The 21,436-nt window shown below is 43.2% G+C and overlaps 1 protein-coding gene across 3 annotated transcripts in view; it reads right to left on the reverse strand.

Moving 5' to 3' along the window:
• Positions 1-514: 514 nt before the first annotated feature.
• LOC116377624 (calmodulin-binding transcription activator 1-like) overlaps positions 515-21,436 on the reverse strand; it is a 46,525-nt gene continuing 25,603 nt past the window's right edge. The window contains exons 6-23 of one of the 3 annotated variants that reach the window (XM_031839405.1): positions 19,324-19,395; positions 17,250-17,403; positions 14,010-15,871; positions 12,826-12,952; positions 12,189-12,323; positions 8,114-8,265; positions 7,567-7,751; positions 7,407-7,485; positions 7,041-7,308; positions 5,879-6,411; positions 4,620-4,768; positions 4,278-4,521; positions 3,992-4,060; positions 3,286-3,431; positions 3,135-3,206; positions 2,966-2,996; positions 2,346-2,417; positions 515-2,179 (exon numbers count right to left, since the gene is read on the reverse strand). In XM_031839405.1, coding sequence (XP_031695265.1) covers positions 2,385-2,417; positions 2,966-2,996; positions 3,135-3,206; positions 3,286-3,431; positions 3,992-4,060; positions 4,278-4,521; positions 4,620-4,768; positions 5,879-6,411; positions 7,041-7,308; positions 7,407-7,485; positions 7,567-7,751; positions 8,114-8,265; positions 12,189-12,323; positions 12,826-12,952; positions 14,010-15,871; positions 17,250-17,403; positions 19,324-19,395 — 4,311 coding nt within the window. In that variant the 3' untranslated portion in view covers positions 515-2,179; positions 2,346-2,384. Of the gene's footprint in view, positions 2,418-2,965; positions 2,997-3,134; positions 3,207-3,285; positions 3,432-3,991; positions 4,061-4,277; positions 4,522-4,619; positions 4,769-5,878; positions 6,412-7,040; positions 7,309-7,406; positions 7,486-7,566; positions 7,752-8,113; positions 8,266-12,188; positions 12,324-12,825; positions 12,953-14,009; positions 15,872-17,249; positions 17,404-19,323; positions 19,396-21,436 lie in introns of all 3 variants that reach the window. The other 2 variants (XM_031839479.1, XM_031839327.1) reach the window with 2 other exon arrangements.

Consider the following 21,436-nt stretch of genomic DNA (forward strand, 5'->3'; position numbering starts at 1 on the left):
CACTTTCTAAACAGAGCTTTCCAGAAGTCTAAAGTACATGTATCATAATGGCAGTGACAATGAGGAGAAAAGAAAAATTAACCAAATGATATGTTAAAAGCAGGGGGGAGGAGACATTCTGTTTGAAGATGGAAAGCTTTGACTGGAGGCCAGGCTGGATCCTCTGTAGGTGTGATTAATGGTCTTAATAAAAGCTAGTGTGTTGCTGAAGCACAACCACATTGTAAATAATGTAGTGCCCTCTTCCCGTTTTGGATCATCATTCATTGCATTCATATTAAAATGATCATCAACATCACCATTAGTATCATGTTCATACTTGCATCATGGTCGTCTACACTTACGTCTGCCTTAGACAAACCCCAGAGCTAATCTATGGTTGAGCTAGTACTAGATCTGTTCCACGGTTTATTGTCTGTGTGTTGCCTCTGTGGATCTTACTGATATCTTTTGGGTGTTGGCTTCCCCAACGTAACATATTGTTAGGCAAAATAGCATTCATAATAATTGGCACTACTGGCAAAAAGAGTTTAATTTTTGCTAGCCAAGAAACGAAAGCACAAAATGTAAATGTTTTGTCTGAAAGATCATTGTTTCAGCTAAGTTTGTTTTCCCACTTATAATTCTAACATTAGATTTTTCAGTTGCATGCTTTAACAAAATGTTCTTTTCAGTAACACTTATACTGGATACTCTTAAAGTGAAGCAGTTAAAATCCTCTCACAGTCCATAGCCACTAACATCTTCTTTTTGCTGTTTCTTTGTCTTAAATCTCATGCACATTACTCCGTTTGTAATATCTACATTATTTACAAGCAATACAGCCATCCTGTGTACCCAGGTCTCTGTCTTAAGTTCTCATTATGGGAGTAAAATAATTTATAATCTTAAATACAGTCCTCTTATGAAAAAGTTTCAGGGTCCTTGTATCCCCTTACCTCGTCAGTTTATATACAGGAATATGCAATAGTCCAAAATATGGATTTGATTGCCCATATGGGCTAGTATGGGGACCAATGCCCTGTATAGGGGCAGGTATAGGACCCATGTCCTGTACAGAGCAAGCATAGAGACCTCTCAGAGTCAAGAAGAAGTCAAGGCAATGGTATGTGACTCTCTCCTCAAAACCGCAGTTAGGATTTAGAGGTTCACGCAAAGAACAAACTAACAGAGACATTTAACCATTGGGACATGTCATATTTTACCACACAAGGGGGGAAAACCAGTCTCAAGCTGAACCACTCTTGAGCCAATTAAATAAATAATTAGACCCTTAAATAAATAAATAAAGTTTAAAAAAAGCACCCAAAATAAGTCATTTGTCCTTACACAGTTCACATTACACAGGGCAAGGTTAAGTTGATGAGGACGTAAGTGAGACACAACTACACATAGAAATACAAAAGAAACAACACTAAAGCAGTTTGGCAAGCATGCAGGAGCTCATAGCTCAAACACATGCATTGAATTGAACAAACACGGACACACCACGTCAGGCGAGCAAAGTGCTGCCTCTGAGAACGACTCCATACAAAGTCCATGTAACAAATTAAGACATCGTTATTCAGACCCCAAGCCTTGTCTAACAATGCCCCTCTTACATTCAAGTGCAGTTCCTCCCCTTTTGATCGGGTGACTGATTAATAGGTTTGTAAGCCTGTGAGTCAGAGTGGTTAGTGATATTGTGATATACTGAATTAGCAGAATGATTTGCCACTATAGCTTTTCAGGATGATGGAGAGGAGGAATAAGCGAAAAAACCTTGCATGCAAATGCAACACAGAAGTGAGTTTTTTGGTTTATGTTTTCTTATTCTTTCATGGATTACTGTTTGGATACAAAACGCAACAGGGTTTGTATATTTTCTGCATGTCGCCAGTAGCTTTTATCTTGAGCCAGCACGTCCAGATGCTGCCTTAAAAGTCAGGATGTCGTCGCCAGGTGCTTCCTCGTGCTCTCTCGTCTGACTCGTTGACTTGCTCTTGCAAAGAAACATACCCATGAGGAGTGCAAAGAATGCCATGAGGTTAATGTGATGGCCTCCCAGTGAAACTGTGGAGGAGGATCAGCGCTGTGGGTAGAGCCAGGTCCCGTGGCTCTACCCAGCAGTCTGTCTGTCTGAGCTGCCATGATGGACACCTATCCTGTCCTCAGTCTGTCTGGGAAGAGTTTTTTTTCCCTTTTGAGAGAAGAAGGGAGATAGGGTGAGAAAGAAGGATGGGGGAGAGGAATGGAAAGGGCAGGAGAAGGGGTTGGGGAATGGAAGATGGAAAGAGTTTTTGGGGGGGATGGAAGAAAGGAGAAAGGAGAAGATGGAGGGTGGGGAGGGTTTATAGATTGCTCACAGGCTGAGGGGGCTTTGCTTGGGGCCTGGTGGTGGGCTCTCAGGACCCTTGGCCTTTCTCTGCTCTCTGGCCCTGGGGAAAAAAACAAACACATGTTGGAGACATGTTCAGAGAAATTGTTGTGTGTGAATGTGTCTATTTTGCGCATGTGTTTTTCTCTCCATTTTTATATCTAAAGGCCATACTCAGAGCAACAAGAAAAGTTATTCAGCAAACCCCCTGCAATTCTGCACACACAGACACACACATCCTGTAATCCCCCCACCCAAAGCACAAAAAAAGAGGCTGGCAGGCAAGCAAGACATTTAAAGGCCCCTAGTGATGTCAGTCAGAACATGCTCCCATGAACACCATATGCAAGAATCGCTCCTCTATTTATCTATCTATCATTCAATCATGCAGAAGTATCGACATCATTCAGCAGTCCTCGGAGAGAGACAGAGAGAGAGAGACCGGGAGACAGGGAGGGAAGAAGAGAGAGAGAGAGAGAGAGAGAGAGAGAGAGAGTGAAAGGGAAGGATGATAATCCAGGATCTCCTCTCCCCCTCCCTCCGCTGACATGCAAACAGGCATCAGCCACCATGAGAGAGGGAAAGACAGAAGAAAGAGAGAAAACTCACCCGTTTCAGAGGCCTATGGTCCATCAAGGGGCTTCACAGGAACAGTAAAACAACACCAACTATTAGCACCAACGTAGAGAGCGCATGAACGGCAGTGCGCTGTAAGTGTGTGCGGGTTTGGATGTGTGTGCACTGTGCAGAGGTGTTGAAGAGGGTGCGAGGAGATCACCTGTGGCGGCATCGGAGCAGGAATCTCAGGATCTTGCGAGCAGCCTGGTTCTGTTTTTTCGTCAGGAGGCTGCTGTAGGGTAAGACACAGGAGTAAGAAGAAATCTTTTGCATATTTATGCCCTTTCTGTGTGTGAGAGAGAGTGAAGTACCCGAGGGAGTGTCTATAGGAGCGGTAGTATTGCTGGATGAGGACCGCTGCTCTTCGACTCTGTTGGAACTTCCTCTGCTCATGGAAACTCCGGAAACGACTCTGGATCAGGATGGCTGCCAGGGTCATCCTCTTATAAAGTGCATACTGAGAGAGAAGACATAAGCAGCGTGTTGTAAACCATTTCATCAAAATATATGGACCGTTGTTGTCTTTAATCCTGAGTACACATGTATCATCATTTTTAATTTCTTCATTTTTGTTATGTCAGGCTGTCTTAAGCAAAAAACTAAAATGTGTGATAAACTGACTTGAGTGTGAATAAAAGCTTCTACAATAAATGATGTAAACAACTTTAATGCTTTAAACTTCAATATGGAGACACATAGTAAACGACATAACTAAGCTGTATGGCTTCATTATACATTAGTACATTGGCGCTATTAGAAAGTAATCGTAGTAAAGAAATTAAAAAGTTAGCACCATTAAAAGAAAAAAACTGTAGCACAGGATGTGGACACGCCACATTAACATTTTCAGTTTATTGAAAATCAATGTCCAATGCACAAAATAGGTTTTAGCACAAATCAGAGAATCAAAATGCTTAATGACATTTTTTGGATATCTAATTCAGTACCTAACTGTAGGTCAGCTTGAAGTAAAAGCAAGTAGAGGGTTGATGCTAGCTGTGTGCTGTTAACACTTACCTGTTTGTATCTCTTATAGCAGCGCTGAATCACTGCTGCAATCTCTTTACGTTGTTCCTGAATGGGACCCTGACGGGAGAGGGATTAAGAGTTTGTACATGTTAAATGGTTCATTGACTTTTTAAGATTGTGATTCATGAAAGATAGAAATGGGTTGGAGGATAATTTGAACAAATGCCAGAACCAGGATTTACAAACAACATGGTGACAAAATGCATCAGATTATTTTACAATCTCTTCGGCAAACTTTTGTATTTTTCGAAAGAAGTGGAAACCAGGTGTATACCTTGTGTTTTCTGAGGGAGTGCAGAGCATGCCTGATGGTCTCATACAGCTCCCCCTGCTCTTCCTCAGTCATAGCTAGACAGGAGTCAGTTTTCAACCTCTCTTCTTTCATAGCTGCACAGAGGAAGGAGGTCCAGTCAGAGGAGGAGGATAGGGCGTCTCTAGCCTGTGGACTCTGCTGATCCTCAGGCCCTGAGAGGGGGTTTGCTTTGGGGCTAGGAGTCTTGGACTTGGAGTTTAGAAACCTGGAGAAAAGCAGGGGAGGAAAGCAAAAGTTGAATACTAAAAAAGATTTACGCTATTTGATGAGTTAGGTAAAGGAATCAGGAATTCATTGACTCACCTCTCCACCTCCCCAAGGTAACCAGACAGTAACTTGACATCACTGCTGATTCCCACCTTGCTGGAGTCTGTTTCAGTCTCCATATCCTCCTGTTTAAGCCTACAAGTTGAAGCCTCCATGATGTGATCTGCTAGCATCGTAATGTCCATCTGCAAGACACGCAGAGCAGATGTTACTCACATATTTCTAACACCTGCTGCCCTTTAAGTTAAAAATAATCTTTAATTTTGGCATTTGTTTTAATGCCTTTACTAATGACACTCAACTCTGTGCACTTAATGGTTTAAGGCAACGACTGCTTTTTATACTTTTAGGTGGGCTAGTGAAAAATTGATGTTTCTCTTAATTCCCTGCACAGACCCAAAGTCTGTGCATTATCATCATCACTTATAAACTTTCTGTTAAAGTTAATCTGTAGGCAGTGCATGTATGCATATGCTGTATACATCAAATGTCTTTAGCTCATACAAAACATATGACTGCTTCTTGAACAAACCAAAAAGGTTTAATAATGTAATACATCTTCTATCCTCTATTCATGACCCCCCCATGTCATGCTAGATGTGACATCAGGGTACCTCTAACAGTTAAATGGGCCTGCACTGATTTAACTATATAATATAATATACAGCCACATGTCTTCCACTGGCTAATTATCTCAAAAATGAAGGCATCAGAGCTTCTTTTTTTCTAGATAGGCAATCAATACAAATGGCTAAATCCAAACTAAAACTATTTTAGCCTTTATCATTGTTTGGCCAAAGTCAGTGGTGTACACAAACTGAGAGTTAAACTATCCCTTTAATGTAAGGTTTAACCAATTAGTACTCAGTTCTAGTTCCTGCCAGTGAGCATCTAGTATGTGTGCCCGGTTTTCCCTTTCTGTAAGTGCACTTGATGTTTTGTATTAGTGTGTGTCTGCTTGTGTGGAAGTAACTGAGTGGTGAAGATAGCACCGCTGCCCTTGCACCAGGTGCCCTTCTCATGATGACAAATTCAATGTCGACAAAGTTTGAGTACAATAGATATCATTATCTGTTTATATTCTACCTAATGAGGTATCATGGGAGTTTCCCCTTATTCACACTGAAGGTCAAAGTGTTGTTTTCATAGATTTTTTAATGTATTCATGTATGTTATCACAAACATGGCACACATGCAAGCAAGCTGTATACATTGTCCATTATATACAGTACAAAAAGTTCAGTTTTGGTTAAGGACCAAGATCAAAACTGCCCCTCACAAACTGCTCCCCCTACCTGCAGGTCCTCTGTGTTATCCTGATAGGTCAGCAGCTCTGTCTCCTCTCCCCTGTCAGACAGCAGCCTTTGGCGCAGGTGAATGGCAAGTCGTTCTTTTCCTAGAATCCTCCTGGCTAGGCTACGCTGCCCCAGAGTCTGTCTTAGACTCCACCTGGTGCCCCCTCCAGACCCCCCTATCCTGGCCTGCAGGTGGGAGAATGGAGCGCTGGGGAGCTGAGGCCGATTAGGGCTGGAGCTGGCAGGAGGTGCGTTCTGACAGCTGAGGTTGGAGGGTTGAGTTTGTAGGGTGTTGGGGAGGAGAGAGCATTGAGGGTTAGGACTAGGGGACGAGTTGAGGAGAGTGGAGAGGGTGTTAGTGCCAGGGGTTGAGTTAGCTAGCTGTTGCTGTGTGTCGGGGCTGGGTTTGAGTCTCTTGGCTGGGGGTGGGCCTCCCTGTTCTCCCTGGGTTCCCTGTTGGGCTCTGTGTCCTGTTTGGCTCCAGCTCGGGTTCTGGTTGTCTGGCTGGCTCTCCGTCCTGGCTCTCCTCAGCTCTGGGGAAACAAAGATGCTGGAAAATAAGAGCAAGTGGCAACATAGATTCCTACCTCAGTGGATTTCTAACTTATTAAAACGCCTGTACCTGTACCCACTTAGACCTAGAAATAGCTTGCAATAATTTGTACCATAAAGAGGTGTATAGAATATCCCGAGTTACCGGACAGACACATTGCTGTTAAGTTTTTCAAATGTTAATTTCAAAGGAATAGTTTAACATTTTGGGAAATAAACTTATTGGCTGTCTTCTTGCCCAGAGTTAAATGGGAAGACTGATGTCACTCTCACGTCTGTCCGGTTAATTTGTAGCTAAAACCAGCAGCCGGTTAGCTTAACTCAGCACAAAGATCAGAAAGAGGAAACCAGCTGAGACAATCATACAGCACATAACCCTCGGAAAATATTGAATTGTTGTTTCTACACTTATGATGTATTAATTGGTGAGCTTTACAATTTTTGAGTTTGTTACCTTTGGACAGAGTCAGGCTAGCTGTTTCCAGCCTTCATGCTAAGCTAAGCTAACCTGCTGTATACCAAGTCTCATTGACAACTGAAACCTGACCCTTTAAAATGAGACAAATTATTTCCTGGTGGTGACAAACCACAAAACAGCAGGCTTTCCCACCTGAGTTAGGGTTTGGCGTAGGGCTGTTGCTTATTCCGCTGGTCTGTGACTCTCCTCTCCACCTGTCCATCCAAGTGTCAGCAGGTGGGCCCTGAGCTTGAGGAGTCTGTTGCAGCTGCTCTAAGAGCTCAGCTAATCTAGTGTGACCCCGGGATCGGGCAATGTTGAGCGGCAAGCGTCCCAGCGAATCAGGAATAGCCAAAGCTCTTGGGTCCCACTGATAAAGCACCAATGCTGCCTCAGTGTGGCCCAGAGCACATGCCCACATCTGTGGAGGCCCAAAAAAAAAAAAAAAGATCACACACAGGCACGGAAAGAAAGACACACTCAAAACGCCATTCAGAAATATTGATATTGATTACTCACCAATGGAGTACAGGAGAAGTGGTCTACGTTGAGAGGATCCACCTCTAGCTCGAGGTCAATACTGTCGGCATGCTTTGTGCTGCAGAGCAAGACAGCACAAGTGAAATTAACCGACAGTCTGTGCGTTCACAATGGTGTGTCATGATTGTGTGTTACGCACCGCCAGCGAATGAGTGTCTGAATGAGCCCTGCGTAGCCCTGAGCTGCAGCCAGATGCAGTAAGGTCATTCCTCTGGAGTTCTTACTGTGGACGAGCTGATTAGATGAAGCCCAACAAGGCTGAGACATCATCTTCTCACACACTACCACGACACGACCCTCGAATGAACCTTGATCGGTAGAAATCTGGAAGATCAGAGACAAAAAGGGTTTCCAGGACTTTTATCATGAACATTTTTGCAGATTTAAAAAAAAAAATTTCAACTTTTTACAAAGGTTGGTTTTACCAAGAAAGAGGCTGTGTTTTAAGTTCCAAAAATGGTGGAAAGGCCTATAATATACTGTAGGGGTTTACACCAGTAGATCATCATCATGCAATCTTCAAATTTAATCCGAGTGAGTCAAGGTTTTCAAGACTTGCTTGAATTAAACTTTGAAGACTAAAACAAGTTCTGTTTTGTTTAACGTTGTTCACCTGTACTGCTCTCGTAATACTGTTTTAGATTTTATACGTGAGAAGGAGCTAAATCACTCCTTTTCTGCCTTACTGGAGACTGCTGATCACTAGCTCCTCCTCCTCCCTCCAATCCTCCACCCTTGGTTGCCATGGTTTCTGAGTTGGGGTTCTGATTGGTTATCTCAGCCATCCTCTGTTCCATCTGCTCCAGACGTTCCAGGATGGACATCCTGAACTGGGTATCTACGGGAATGAAGGTGGGACATGTAGAGATTGTAAACAATGGCTACTTGCTTGTTGCAATTCAGCAAATTCAGCAAATCAATATCATGTTAAGTAAATCCTACTTTGAGAGGCTCAGGGAGAGAAGCTCTGCAGATTAATTCAGTACTGCAATCAATAAAATCCCTTACCAACAATGGGAACCAAGAAAACTGTGTGTTTGTGTGTGTATGTGTGAGTGAAAGATTATCGATCTTAGATTAGAGAACAAATGTAATGTTTTTATGGCTGTTTGTATGTGTGACCCTTTGTTTCAGTCAGTGCTGCTGCAGTTCTGCTGCAGTGCCCATTATGTCATCCCACCTGCTGCTCTCTCACTCAGTCTCTCTATTTTTCTCTCCTCTCATTTCACTCCCATTTTTCTTTCTTTCTATCTGCAGCACACAAACTGAGCTGAAAGGGTGGAGCCATGAGTGTGAATGGAGGCTGAGGCTCCTCCCTTTCCACTCTGCCAATCAGAAAAGGAGTCGAGTTTTCTGGAAACACAGCTTTTTCAAACACAAATCAAAACACTCCACTATTTGAACACATAAGAAGCAGCAGTCTTCCCCCATCTGCAAACTCAAACAAACACATACAAGTACATCCACAAAAAGGAATTTCTGGTTACATATAAAGCATGTTATGCTTGCAGACACTTTAAAACAGAAAGCAATGATTGAGAAGACTACAGAAGTTGGCATCTGCTAGGAGGACTTTTTTGTGGTTAATTATAATAACTTAATTAACAAATACATTCAAATATAATTAGAAAGCTGAGAAATAGTCATTTGATTAACCTCTTATATTGACAGCTTGATTTTTAAAATTTTAAATATGTTTATAAAATGTCTTTCACACAGGCTTTACATTTTGTTTTTTTATTTACTGCGCCTTAATGTCATTTCATATTTTACAATTCACGTATCTACCTGCAAATCATGCTACTCGAGTCGAAATGCTGCAGGGCTTATGTTATGAAGGATACAGAGGAAGGCAAGAAAGGAACTCCTTTAAAAGTAAATTAAGAATTTAATAAAAAATCTTTATCATGTCAGTTGCATGCAACTAATAGCCTTTTTAACCACATTGTTTAAATGCAAATGTAATTCATTATATTATTAAGTTGAGTGTATTAATTAAGTAAATGGATTAAAATTGACCAGTAAAAAAAAAAGGTCATAAATATTCTGGTGACACACTCCAGCTTCTATATTCCTGCTCTTGAATACAATTTAATACTTGTAGTTGTTCTGGGTACCTGTGGATTTACTGACCAGCTTTTCTGGTCTATTTGGGTTCTATCCCCCAAAATGCTTTTTTTCGATGGATTCTTATCCGAAGAAATTAAGTTCTGCACAAGCTTTCACCACTGGCTAACCACAACACAGTTAGAAGTGACATCAACAAACTCCGATAACAGATGACTGCATTGCAAACCAATTGAAACCAAAAAAAGAGCAGATTTGAGACAAATTTGTGTTTGTAACGGTAACAATATGTAGTGTATCTATTTTACCATTTATATTCTATTAAATTATTAATATTAAATATTCTACCAAAACTATGATGAAGGTTTAGAATACTTTAAAATCAGTTTACAGTTGGCAAACCTACAACTAGTGGCTTTATTACTAAATCCAAGTGGGTTTGCATACAATTTCAAGTCCTTTTTTTGTTGAATCAATAGTTCTCCATATATTTAATCAATGTGAAATATAGGACTCAAACAGACTGCATTGTTTAGTTGAAGTTAATTGGAGAAACACTCATCAGACAAACACATTGGCATAGGGTCCATACAGTAATAAACATGAACATCCACAACACAGAGTATGTTATGTATTCAAGCTTTGGGTGATCAACAACATGCCCACATGTATGTGCCTATAGGCTTGTTATTATCTGGGCCTCAACAGGAGCCACATTATCCCTCCGTCATTTGTTGTTGTTCTGTTCAGTGGAGCTGTCCTCTCCTGGTGGTGCTGAAAGTTAACAGCTAAACAAGCTTCTAATCATCAGGCCTGCGACATAAAACAAGCAGCCAACATCTAGTTCAAACATCTAGCGAGCAAACAACGTGAGGACTTGTGGCATTTCTTCCGTCCCATTATCTCAAATCGACAGAGGCTGCACCACATATAGTGCAAAGATTTGGACTGAAACATGAAATCTAAAAGCAGTTTAAGGCTTTACAGCTATGAAGTCGAAATTTAAAAAATCAGCAATCTACAGCAGCGTGATTAAAAAGAAAAAAACTTAACCCGCCTAGAATAACAGACCTAGAAGCCGTTAAAAGGGCGCGTTTTGAAGTTAACATCAGTTTAAAATCAAATAAGCTACGAACCCAAACAGCGAGTCTCTCTATCTGCTGCTCTCTTTGTTCCCGCTTCTGCTCAACCCCGTTAGTTTGAAGCGTGCGACTCACACATTGCTACTCCGATCGAGCAAACACAACTACTGTAAGTGCAGAGAGAGAGAGAGAGAGAGAGAGAGAGAGAGAGAGAGGGGGGGGGAAGAGAGAGAGAGAGAGAGTTGTTTCTATGAGAGCAGAGCAGACACGCTTCAAATCCGCCCGCCAGACTCTGAGCTGCAGGAGGCTCGGTCGTCATCGGTTCAACAATAAACTGCACGCAAACTAAATTGGAGCAATGACATGTGACAAAGTCGTACGATGACGCAAATGTGATTAAAACGACTAATCTGTCTGTTGTTTAACTCCAGGCGATGCGCCTTTGATGAACATTTGAGGCCAAACAAAGGACTTGAACACCAGAGCGCACGTTCGGGTCTCGGCATCACGATTGAAAGTCAAAGTCAGAGCCTATATATACCGTGTATGAGACTGCACAGCACGTTGCTGGTGGTGGCAAACATTTTGACTGTTAAGTGGACCGCGATTGTGCCATGATGTCCTTGCCCTTCACTCCAGCAAACAGCCAGCCATGCTGTGACTGTAGAGCCGCAGTGCCGCATTGCGCAACGCAGAGACGGGGGCGAACACAGAGTAACCCAGGACATGCCTCGCAGAGGAGACCCGTGTGTTTCCAAGCCGCAATTGCATCAGGAGATCTATTTGCACACAGAAGCCCCCCCGTGCTGTGCACATACTCTATATGCAACTCCTCCCCCAGAGCTGACTCCAAGAACATTTAATTTCCCTCCAACATCTTACGTTTTAATTTGATTAATTGAAATCTCACTAAAACAACATCTAAAGCTCTAGCAAAATAATTCAGATTTCTCTTCATCTGTGCAGTTGTCAAACGGGTTGGGAGCTTAGATCCCTTCTTTAATGTATCCGCATGCAGCTGAGGGCGACAATAGAAAAAAAAACAGCTGCATCCCCAGCACAGAAGACAATTCAGCCAAATAACACACAGCCACGATACCATACATCTGTGGCAGCATGACAATAAGGGATGCATCTACCAAAACAGAGCAGCATCATGACAGCCACACACACACACACACACACACACACACACACACACACACACACACACACACACTCACACACACACACACACACTCACTCACTCACTCACACACACACACACACACACACACACACATACACACATACAGACACATCAAAAGGTTCTCTCAAAATTTTAACAAATCCAAAATTGTAGTTGAGGTAAGGTGCACCAAAAGTATAAATTAATAATAAGGAAAATATTTTTTTTGTATGTTGGTTTAACTTTTTTGGGTTAAAATCAGTCAAGTGCATGACCTCAAACATGCAGTATGTCTAAAAATACAAAATAAATCTCACACACGCAACACTCCAGGCGCACAATGAAGCAGTTATGTACATGTTTATGCTCTTTACTGAGTAAATAATAAGACAATAAGAGTGTAACTGTGCATCCCTGTGTGCTTAAAAGACAAATTGCTCTCACCATCGAGGGACAGCCAGTCATGCTGAGAAGATGGCAGGGCAGGAAGGTCACGTGCTTTGTATTCAAACACCACAGAGGAAGAGATGACCTCACCACCCATAGCTACCTGCAGCATCACCAGCCCTGTGTCATGTGCTGGAAACAGACATCAGGTAAGGAATTAGTAAGATTGTCTGTGTGCTGAGACTGATCTCTTGTCAAAGAATAATTGCAGGACAGTCTGTAATCCATCAGACACTTCGAATGTCGAATATTGCTTTTGCCCACGTGTGCCTGAAAAAGACTTTGTCTTGCAGTTATCCCCTGATCACACCTAATGTAGCAGGATGTGACTCATCTATCATTTACTATACCATCCCAAAAAAAACAAATTCCAAGCAAAGCTGTGTTTATCGTGTCCCTCCTCACAATGTTCTTTTTTGTAGTGTCCTAATTGTTTTGTGGGACTCTCCCAAAAGGGTGTGCAGCCGACATAGTAAGACTCTTTCTTTGCATGCTGAAGAAAAATAAATTGCTCATAATAGGGGTTAGTGCAGTGACGGTTGGGGTTAGGTTAATATTTTTTGAAAAAGTAATGGCTTTTTCTTTGTTAAAGGAGTGTGCGTTGTGATAGTGCATGCATACACATGTGTGTTACCTGGGCAGTAGCAGCGCAGCACCCCAGGCTGGATGAGTGCAGCAGGGACACTGATGTGGTCAAAGAGACAGCTGTACTCACTGCTCGACTCCAACCACGGACCTGTGATAAGCACCTTCACTCCACCCTGTAGCACACAAACAGAGGACTCAGTCTAACACCACACTCACACACACACACACACACACACACACACACACACACACACTGTACACATTTAAGCATTGTGTACTGCGTTTCTATCAAACATCGTGATTCCATCTCTGGCAAAAACAAACCTCAGAGACACAGTGGCCTACTTTTTTGTTTTCTATTATATGAATCTAAACTGATAAATATAAGTAATTGCCTCATTACTAAAGTGGTTATTATTTTGCCATTGACAAATCTACGAGACTAACAAGCCTGGTAACAGCCTCTAGAGGGTGGTTTGCTCCTTACATCTAAGTTGTTAGAACCATCTGAACAACACTGCCATGTGTTGTAGCTAAAAATAAAACGTAAACAACATATTTTTCCCCCAAGTCATGTTAAGTCATGAAGTAAATATAGATAAACAACCCATTTTCGATTTTAAAACTATTTACTAGCATTTGGCAGTTTTTATTTGGCATTTGCAGTGCACTTTTTCAATTAATTCTAAAAATTCTACCATCACCCTTTGAGCCTTTGGGGTGAAACATTGCTGCTTTTTAAGATACTCGAAACCGTGGAATAACCAGTATGATGTAACGCTGATGATCCTGGAAGAAAGTGGCAGAAAAATATTAGCTGAATATGTGCACGCGTTGGGATGAGAGCTCATGAGACATGAGATACAGTTAGTTAAAAAAGTTATTTTCTACAAAAAGATGCTGTTTCCACAAGTTTCATCATGATTCAGTGACAGAACTGGTGTCTGAGATGTTGTAAGTGGTACATGGGTAAATTAATGAAGCCACCCAGCGTAATCAGTGTAATATTGAAATTCCATCAAAATCCAATCAGCTGAGTCTGAGATATTCTGACTCCTTAATGACCACACAGCCAGGCTGGCGGTCTTAGTACAAGTACATTGTGCCGAGTGTGATTTCAGAGTTTAACATCAGTAAGTCAATCATGTGGTGGTGGGGGGGGGGACTGATTTTCCTGTAGGGAACAATGATGAATAAATAATGAATGATAATCATGTAGGGTTTACTAACCTCTGGATAAGACCACTCTGGGGAGTAGTCTGTCACACCAAACAGCCTCCCAGTCTCCTGGAGCAGTCCCAGAGCTCCCTGCTCCACCTCCGAGCCCTGCAGATGGCCTGTTCCTGTGCCCTGCTCCTCTCCTGCTGCCCCCTCCTGAGGCATTAGAACCCCAGTCACAGCTGCGCCCACCCCACCTCCAGACCCCTCAACTGAGATGAAATCATTGATGAGATCAGAGAACTGGCTTCCAAAAGAAGCCTCAAAGCCTTCCAGACTAATGGCCGCTCCTGCCCCTGTTGTTGTAGCTGACACCCCCCGACCTTGCTGAGGAAGAGCAGAGCTGTAGAGTGCCCCCTCAATGCTTGTACCAGCAGCTATTGACTGAGGACTGGCCACCACTGAACTATTGCCCCCTGACAAGCTAACACCATTACAGAGAATCTCATTTCCCCGTCCTCCTCCACCTCCGCCCTCCTCTCCTCCTCCATTGTCATCGGTGGGTTGCAGGTAGTGTTCGGTGTCAACACTCGTGTAGGCCACGTGAGGATCCCCAGGCTTGAGAAGCAACTCCCCTCCATTCTCAGAAGTCTTATCTAAGCCCCCGACCTCTCGATGTCCCCTACTGCCTGACTGTTCGACGGTGGTATCCTGTGGTGTTAGAGGAAAGGAGCCCATAGCCGCTCCTTGTCCATTCCTTCCACACAGGCCCTGCTGGTCTGGGCTGGCTTGGTGGAGGTGTGTATGCGGGTCTCCATTGGTGACTGGTGTCTCTGTTGGCACCGTGGGCAGGCCTATATAAACCTGGGCCTCGCCTGATTCCTGTGTTGCCTCAGTGCCATTGGAGTGCAGCTGGGAGGGCTGGCTTGTCTGGGGGGAGGTCTGGAGGAAGAGGCTGGGGGAGGGGTGGTGTGCAGGCTGGGTCAGACTCGGGACACAGGCTGATGACATCACAGCACTGAAGTCCATCTGCTCCAGGGTGGTGCTGGGACTGAGGCCTGTCCCTTCCCCTACATAGCTGCTCTGAGGGGCCAGCGGTAGCTCCAGGGGTGCAGGTTCCGTCTTGATGTTGATGACAAGGGCTGGGTTGTAGATGAAGCCGTTGGAGGAGCAGTGGGGTCCTCCATCATCACTGTTACATCGCTCGACCTTCCCTCCACCTCCTCCATACGTTTGGCCCTGCTTGGGATTGTTGAGGAAGCAATCAGGGTCAAACGTCATGGCGGTCTCAGGAAGGCTGACTCCTCCAACAGAGTCTAAAGAGCTAGACAGAACCAACTCTCCTCCCTCCCCTAAGCCCACACCACCAGGAAACGCCGCAAACCTCTGGTTTTCAGGGGCAACAGCCAACAGGATGCCAGCGGTGGTGCTCTCATGGGTGGATGCCAGCAGGTGGGTGTGGCCTGCAGAGTAGACCGAATCCCCAGTCAGCGTGGTGACCTCAGACATGAACACAGCTGTGCTCTGTGTCAAGCCAGCCCCAATGGCCAGAGCGGGACTATCAGCCATGTCGCTGGTGATTGACAATGGGGAGCTCTGGGTGGTGTCAGGGACCTCCACCTGGTTGGTGGAGGTAGATGACGACACTTCCATGCTGCTCTGTGGGAGCAAGGAGGGTTTGTTGTTTATCCTGCCATTCCTCCTCTCTCCTCCACCCGCTCTACTCCTGCCCCCTCCAGGACTGGGCTCAGTCTGGCCTTCTGACACATCGCTGTTCTGGACCTCTGTGCCATCTGCTTCCTCAGCTCTCTGGCCTGCCGCTACACCCATACCTGCTGCAGCTCCACCTCCCGCTGCTGCCCCTGACTCCTGCTTGGATGAGATGATGCGCTGCTTGACACTGGAACATTTCTGATGCAAGCTGCTTCCAGCACCTGTCAGAAGAGACATTCAAACAAAGGAAACATCATTTATTAAGATGCATCTTCATTTTATGCCCTTTCATTTGCTCAGGTCAATCTTTATAGTATCGTGGCATTACCCCACACTCATTTGAAAGTGTGTAAGGGCGCCCTCCAGTGTTCAGAATGTACACTGATAACTGAGATCATGAATACTCTGATAACACTGGTTCAGACTCTTGAGTGTTCAAAACTTTAAATACATAAATGCAAAATGTGCAAAATGCATATATTGAAAGACATGTCAATTCTAACACCTGAGGGTATTTCCAGTTTCTAAATTCGATGTCTTCATTTACATTTTTGGGATTTAGCTGAATACATCAGAGTGAAGTAACAAATACCAAACACTTCAAGTGTCAGAGATCTAATGCCCATGAAAAGCCTTTGAGCACAGATGGCTCAAGTAAGTGATCAAGAGAGAAGTGCTAGAAAAGGAAAAAAAAAGCAGAGAGCTGTTTTGTGTGAGCAAATTAGGGCAGGTAGAAGAGCGAGAGGGAATATGATTCAGTGGGGAGAGTGAGAATTGAGGTGCTACTTAAGTCAACAAGCCACTTAGTTTTGGGCAGCTGTCCTGATTTGCCCTTCCAAACCAGATAAAAAGAGGGGAGAGATTAGGTAAGTGTGTGTGTATGTGTGTATTGGAGTTATCTACTCCCTGATGCACATTTATGAATAATACATGTTGGATATTTCTAGCACCTCTGTCTTCTTTCCCTCCATCCCTCCCTTTTGTGGGTAAAATGTGTATCTGCCTCTAGGTGGCAGCATGGCGCTGACTGATGGAGCCATCCAAAACAACAAATCTAAATCTGTATAAAGCTTGAATGAATGGTATGAATTTCTCTTCATACGTTGGCTTTTTAACACAGAATATTATTGTTTAATATATCACTACTTTGTAAATAAAGCCACTGTTTACACCTGAACATACCTGGTGTTGCATTTTGGCTTACTGAGTTATCTTAACCTACTCTAATATCTTAATAAGATGTTTGTGCTAAATCAGCACTGCCAAGATTCAATTTAGTTCATTGATGCAAGAGAGACATTTTCATATCATCTCCCCTGAACTGCTGAAATCACCTGTTGTCTGTTCTGATAAGAAATGGCACAGCTCCAGACCATGCCCCATCTGCTGCCAAGTTGTTTACAAAGCCTAAAAGCAAGCCAGTGAACCAAATACCCTGTGTTTTAGAGGTTTGCTACAGATTAATTTGAAGAATTACTGTACCATGACAGGTGTTGTTGTTGTTTTGACCCAAGGTGACTCATATCCCCAGGTTTAGGAAAAATACAGGGCTGAAGCATGAGAGTAGGAGATACTGAAATGACCGTAACGCTAACTCACACATGGGTTTGAGTTGTCCAATGAGCTCCTCCTTGCTCCACTTGGCCCACTCCTTCCTGTCTGTGTTGATGGAGCAGAGGACAGGACCACATGGCTTCCCGCTATCGTCCACTGCTGGTACATTCAGGTAGTGCACCAGCACAATGTCTGGGTTCTACAGCACAGACACACACACACACACAGATACATGTACGCACATTGTGTTAGTTTAACATGGCCTTCCTATCCATTTATTCATTTTAATGTTCTTACCAACATGGGAGGGAGAGAATAAAATGATAAAGTCTATTTAGAGAGGGAGAGGAAATAGAGAAGGGAAGCGGGAGAGAACGTGGAGGTCCGGGAGGAGGTTGGGCATTGCGTGTCAGATAAGATTCTCTCACCTGTCCATAAAAGATTTAACAACTCAAGCCCACTCATCGCTCTCTCTCTGACCCTGCAGAGGCTGTGGAAGTGTCCAGATGTGTGTATGTGCGTGCAGTTCAGAGTAGTTCTCACTATACTGTAGGCCACCAGCAGACCTATGGAATTTCTAACCAATGAATGATTCAACAGGTGCATTCACGTGCTTCTATGTGTGTGTGTGTGTGTGTGTGTGTGTGTGTGTGTGTGTGTGTGTGTGTGTGTGTATTTGAGAGGAGAGTGAGAAGGAGAGAAGCTCCTCTTGATGAAAGATTCAGTAGACAGACTCAGGTGAGGGGGAGGACCTGCTGAGTTGGAACACTTTTCTCTCCAAAAGGGGATGGCACAGTGTGCTGCTACAGCACCACACTGTGCCATGCAACAGCACTCACACACTGATTTATGATCATATTCACTGATGTGTTTCGATACCGGCGCAAAGAGCAGAAGATGGCACTTTACAGATAAAGCAAGTAGAATTTCCCTTCATAATTTCAGACTGCAGGAATCAAACTAGCTGGGCATGCTGCAAAAGAAAATATATTGGGTGAGGGCATATTCAATTTACAGCCGATGGCTGGAATGTCCTTGTAAATTTCATGTGACAAATTATGCAGGACATTCCGCCGAAGAATACATAAATATGTATGCATTTCCATATTTTAAATGAACAATGCTGTTTAGTCAATATTTTCTTTGAAATGAACAGAGAGGTATGAAGGAGAGAGGCAGTGTAAATGTAAATGCATTTTTTTTAAGATTCATCATGTAACTTGTTATTTGAAGATGATGAGGTCCTGGTGACCACGTCTTGCATGGCCAATAGAGAAAGAGACATGTGTGTGTGTGTGTGTGTGTGTGTGTAAATCCTGCTCTCTGTTGTCTTTCACATGAGCAGTAGAGTGAGTCCAACATCTCTATGAAAAACAACATGCTTTTATACACATGGGACACCTGTGCATGTGTGTGTTGGTGTGCGCATGTTGAGCGTGTTGTTTGTAGCTCCAGGGTGTTTTCTTAGACAGGACCACATGGAGAGTATCGCCTGAGTCCTTGATGCTAGCTATAAGTATCGGGAGTCATGGGTCTCGATAACACACTGTGCTCTGGATGTTGCAGTCAACTTGCAAAGGAATATTCTTTTTATTTTTCTACACTGTATGTTAGCAATATACAAGCAGTATAGACCTGGCATATTCTAGGTATATTCTAGTGGTCTAACTGTGTGTGTGCGTGTGTGTGTGTGTGTGTGTGTGTGTGTGTGTGTCCACTCAGCCAAAAATCATTCAATTTTATTATGACCCCAGTTTTGTGATAGTAATTTCACTATGTCTGCCTCATTAATTTAGAGGAGGGTGATGTTTATTGCTGGTTAATGGTTTATCTTAGTGTTTTGTTTTGGAAATGGACAGTTTAACAGACAAAACTTTGTGTAAAACTGATAATATATATTCTGGCTGCCCAGTTTTGTGAAAAATAAGGAATAATGCCTTAATATAGCTGGAATAAATGTTACAAGATGGTCATAGTGTGGGGCGAAAGACCTGAAATTACAAAGATATGCTGCCATATAGGACAAATTATCACCAGACTATGAATGCTGTCCCAGTCTTGTTTTGTATGTGTATAAATGTGTGACAAAAGGCAAGGTGGGAAAGGGGGGTGGGCTTACCTGCAGCAGCCAATAGCATCTACGATGGAAGGTGGGGATGATGGAGGAGTGGACGTAGCAGCCATACAGACACTAGAGAGAGGAGAGGAGAGGAGAGGAAAGGAGAGGAGAGGAGAGGAGAGGAGAGGAGATTGCAGGGGTAGACGAGAAAAGAAAAATGGAGGAAGCGAGACAAAAAGTGAAAAAGGAGGAGAGGAGGAGAGGAGAGTAAATGAGAGAACAGGAGAGGAGAACTTAGGTTATACCCACTTAGGCTGTATTGATTGCGGTGCTAAAACTAAATTGCAAACATGCTGTATGCATTTTTTCCTAATGTCTTTTCTAAAATGCTATAAATCTGATGTTGACAATTACAGCACAAGAGATTGTGAAATTTACTGCCTCAGCAAGACTAGACATAACCCACTTGGAATTCACAAAAAGTCAGATTGTCGTCAGCTCACAGACACTGCAAGAGAGATCAGTAACAGTGAAGGGGACAAAGAAGAGGAGGAGAAAGCGAGGAAAGTACAGAGTGTCAAGGTGGACAAGATGAAGAGGAAGTTCAGTATGGGCTCCATCCAGTAGAGGATGCTTACATACATACAAAATAGTGTGTGTATACAGTATGTGTGTGTGAAAATAAACCATATGTGCTGCTGAGGTTGATTCGAACAACTTCAGAGTGTTTATAATGTTTGTTAGGTGCAACATGAATTGTTTTTTGATACCACTGCCAATAAAGTGCCTGATTTTTGAACCAATACCAAAACTATACTTTTTTGACACCCTAAGTTCAAGAATGTTTTTCAGTTAACAAAGTAAGCTGGATTTCATAAAAGCTTTTTTTCATTCATCAAAGTAAGCTGAATTTCTTAAACGCATCAGGGTGTAATGCAAGGCAAGTGCACAAACAATTACAATTAAAAACATGAAAAGAAGAAAAGACAAAGAGTCTGATGAAGCATTTAAAACAGGTTCCACTTTGACAGTTTTTGATGTTATGCGCTATGGAAACATTTCAGTCAATGTTCAGATTATATTACGGTTCGATACTCGGTTCTAAAGGAGGCCGATTTGTGGTGTTTGACAGGAAAGCCTTCTATCAGAATCATCACTGCCACTTTTTCAAATGCTTTAAAATCAAGGATCAAACACACACAGACACACACACACACACACACACAAATAAATTGGTTGTGTTTGAAGACAACATTGCACACACAAACACAAATGCTCACCGTTAAGGCTGTATATAATCAACACTTACAACTTGTCCTGTTTTCTGTCTCATGAACACTCGTGCACACTTGTATTTTCTTGCCATTTTGCCTCTCCTCAGAAGTAGCCCGCCCTCTATCTAAAGTGTGTTTTGCCAAAGGCAGAGTGCATTTCCATATATTTCCATTCGATATGAGGAGGCTCTACATCCAGGGTTATGTTTTTCTCTCCAGCTTCCTGCCTCTCCCCATCCTCCTTCACCCCCTCTGCTCATCTCGCCGCTCTGCTCATTCCCGTCCCTTGCTCTAAACACTGCTTGCTTTGGGGGGTCCTGGGAAGACGTGACACAAACAATTACTGAGCAACTACCAGGGAAAGAAACACTTTGTATATGTGTGTGAGTATGTGTATCCATGCACGATTGCAGAAAATTGCATGTGGGATGAATGTCAATGTGAGTGTGGGGCTGTGAATAATAGAGGTGCAGATGGGAATACTTGATCTCAATTATTCCCTTTACCTCTCTGTCTCTTTCACCTGTCTCCTGCTCACCCTTAATGCAAAAGTATTGAGCCCTCTGCAAACATCCATGTGCCCCGTCGCTGTCTCCCCTTCGCTCTCCATTCTACCTAATTTTTTCTGTTTCTGACACATGCATGCTCACTCCTCTCACCTCTTGGTATATTCCTGCTGAATAATCAATTTTTGAGCTGGCTGATGTGACTCGAACACACACGCACACACACACACTCTCGCTCACGCAGAGACGCTGCCTTGAGACTGGATCGATACCCCTCTCTGTTCTGCTGAAGGAGGCATTGACATCATTCCTGGCCTCAGGCCAAACACACTCTTATCCTTCAGAAAGAGAGAGAGAGAGAGAGAGAGAGAGAGAGAGAGAGAGAGAGAGAGA

Source organism: Anarrhichthys ocellatus, unplaced genomic scaffold (assembly GCF_004355925.1).
Source record: "Anarrhichthys ocellatus isolate YVR2014 unplaced genomic scaffold, GSC_Weel_1.0 scaffold1, whole genome shotgun sequence".
NCBI lineage: Eukaryota > Metazoa > Chordata > Actinopteri > Perciformes > Anarhichadidae > Anarrhichthys > Anarrhichthys ocellatus.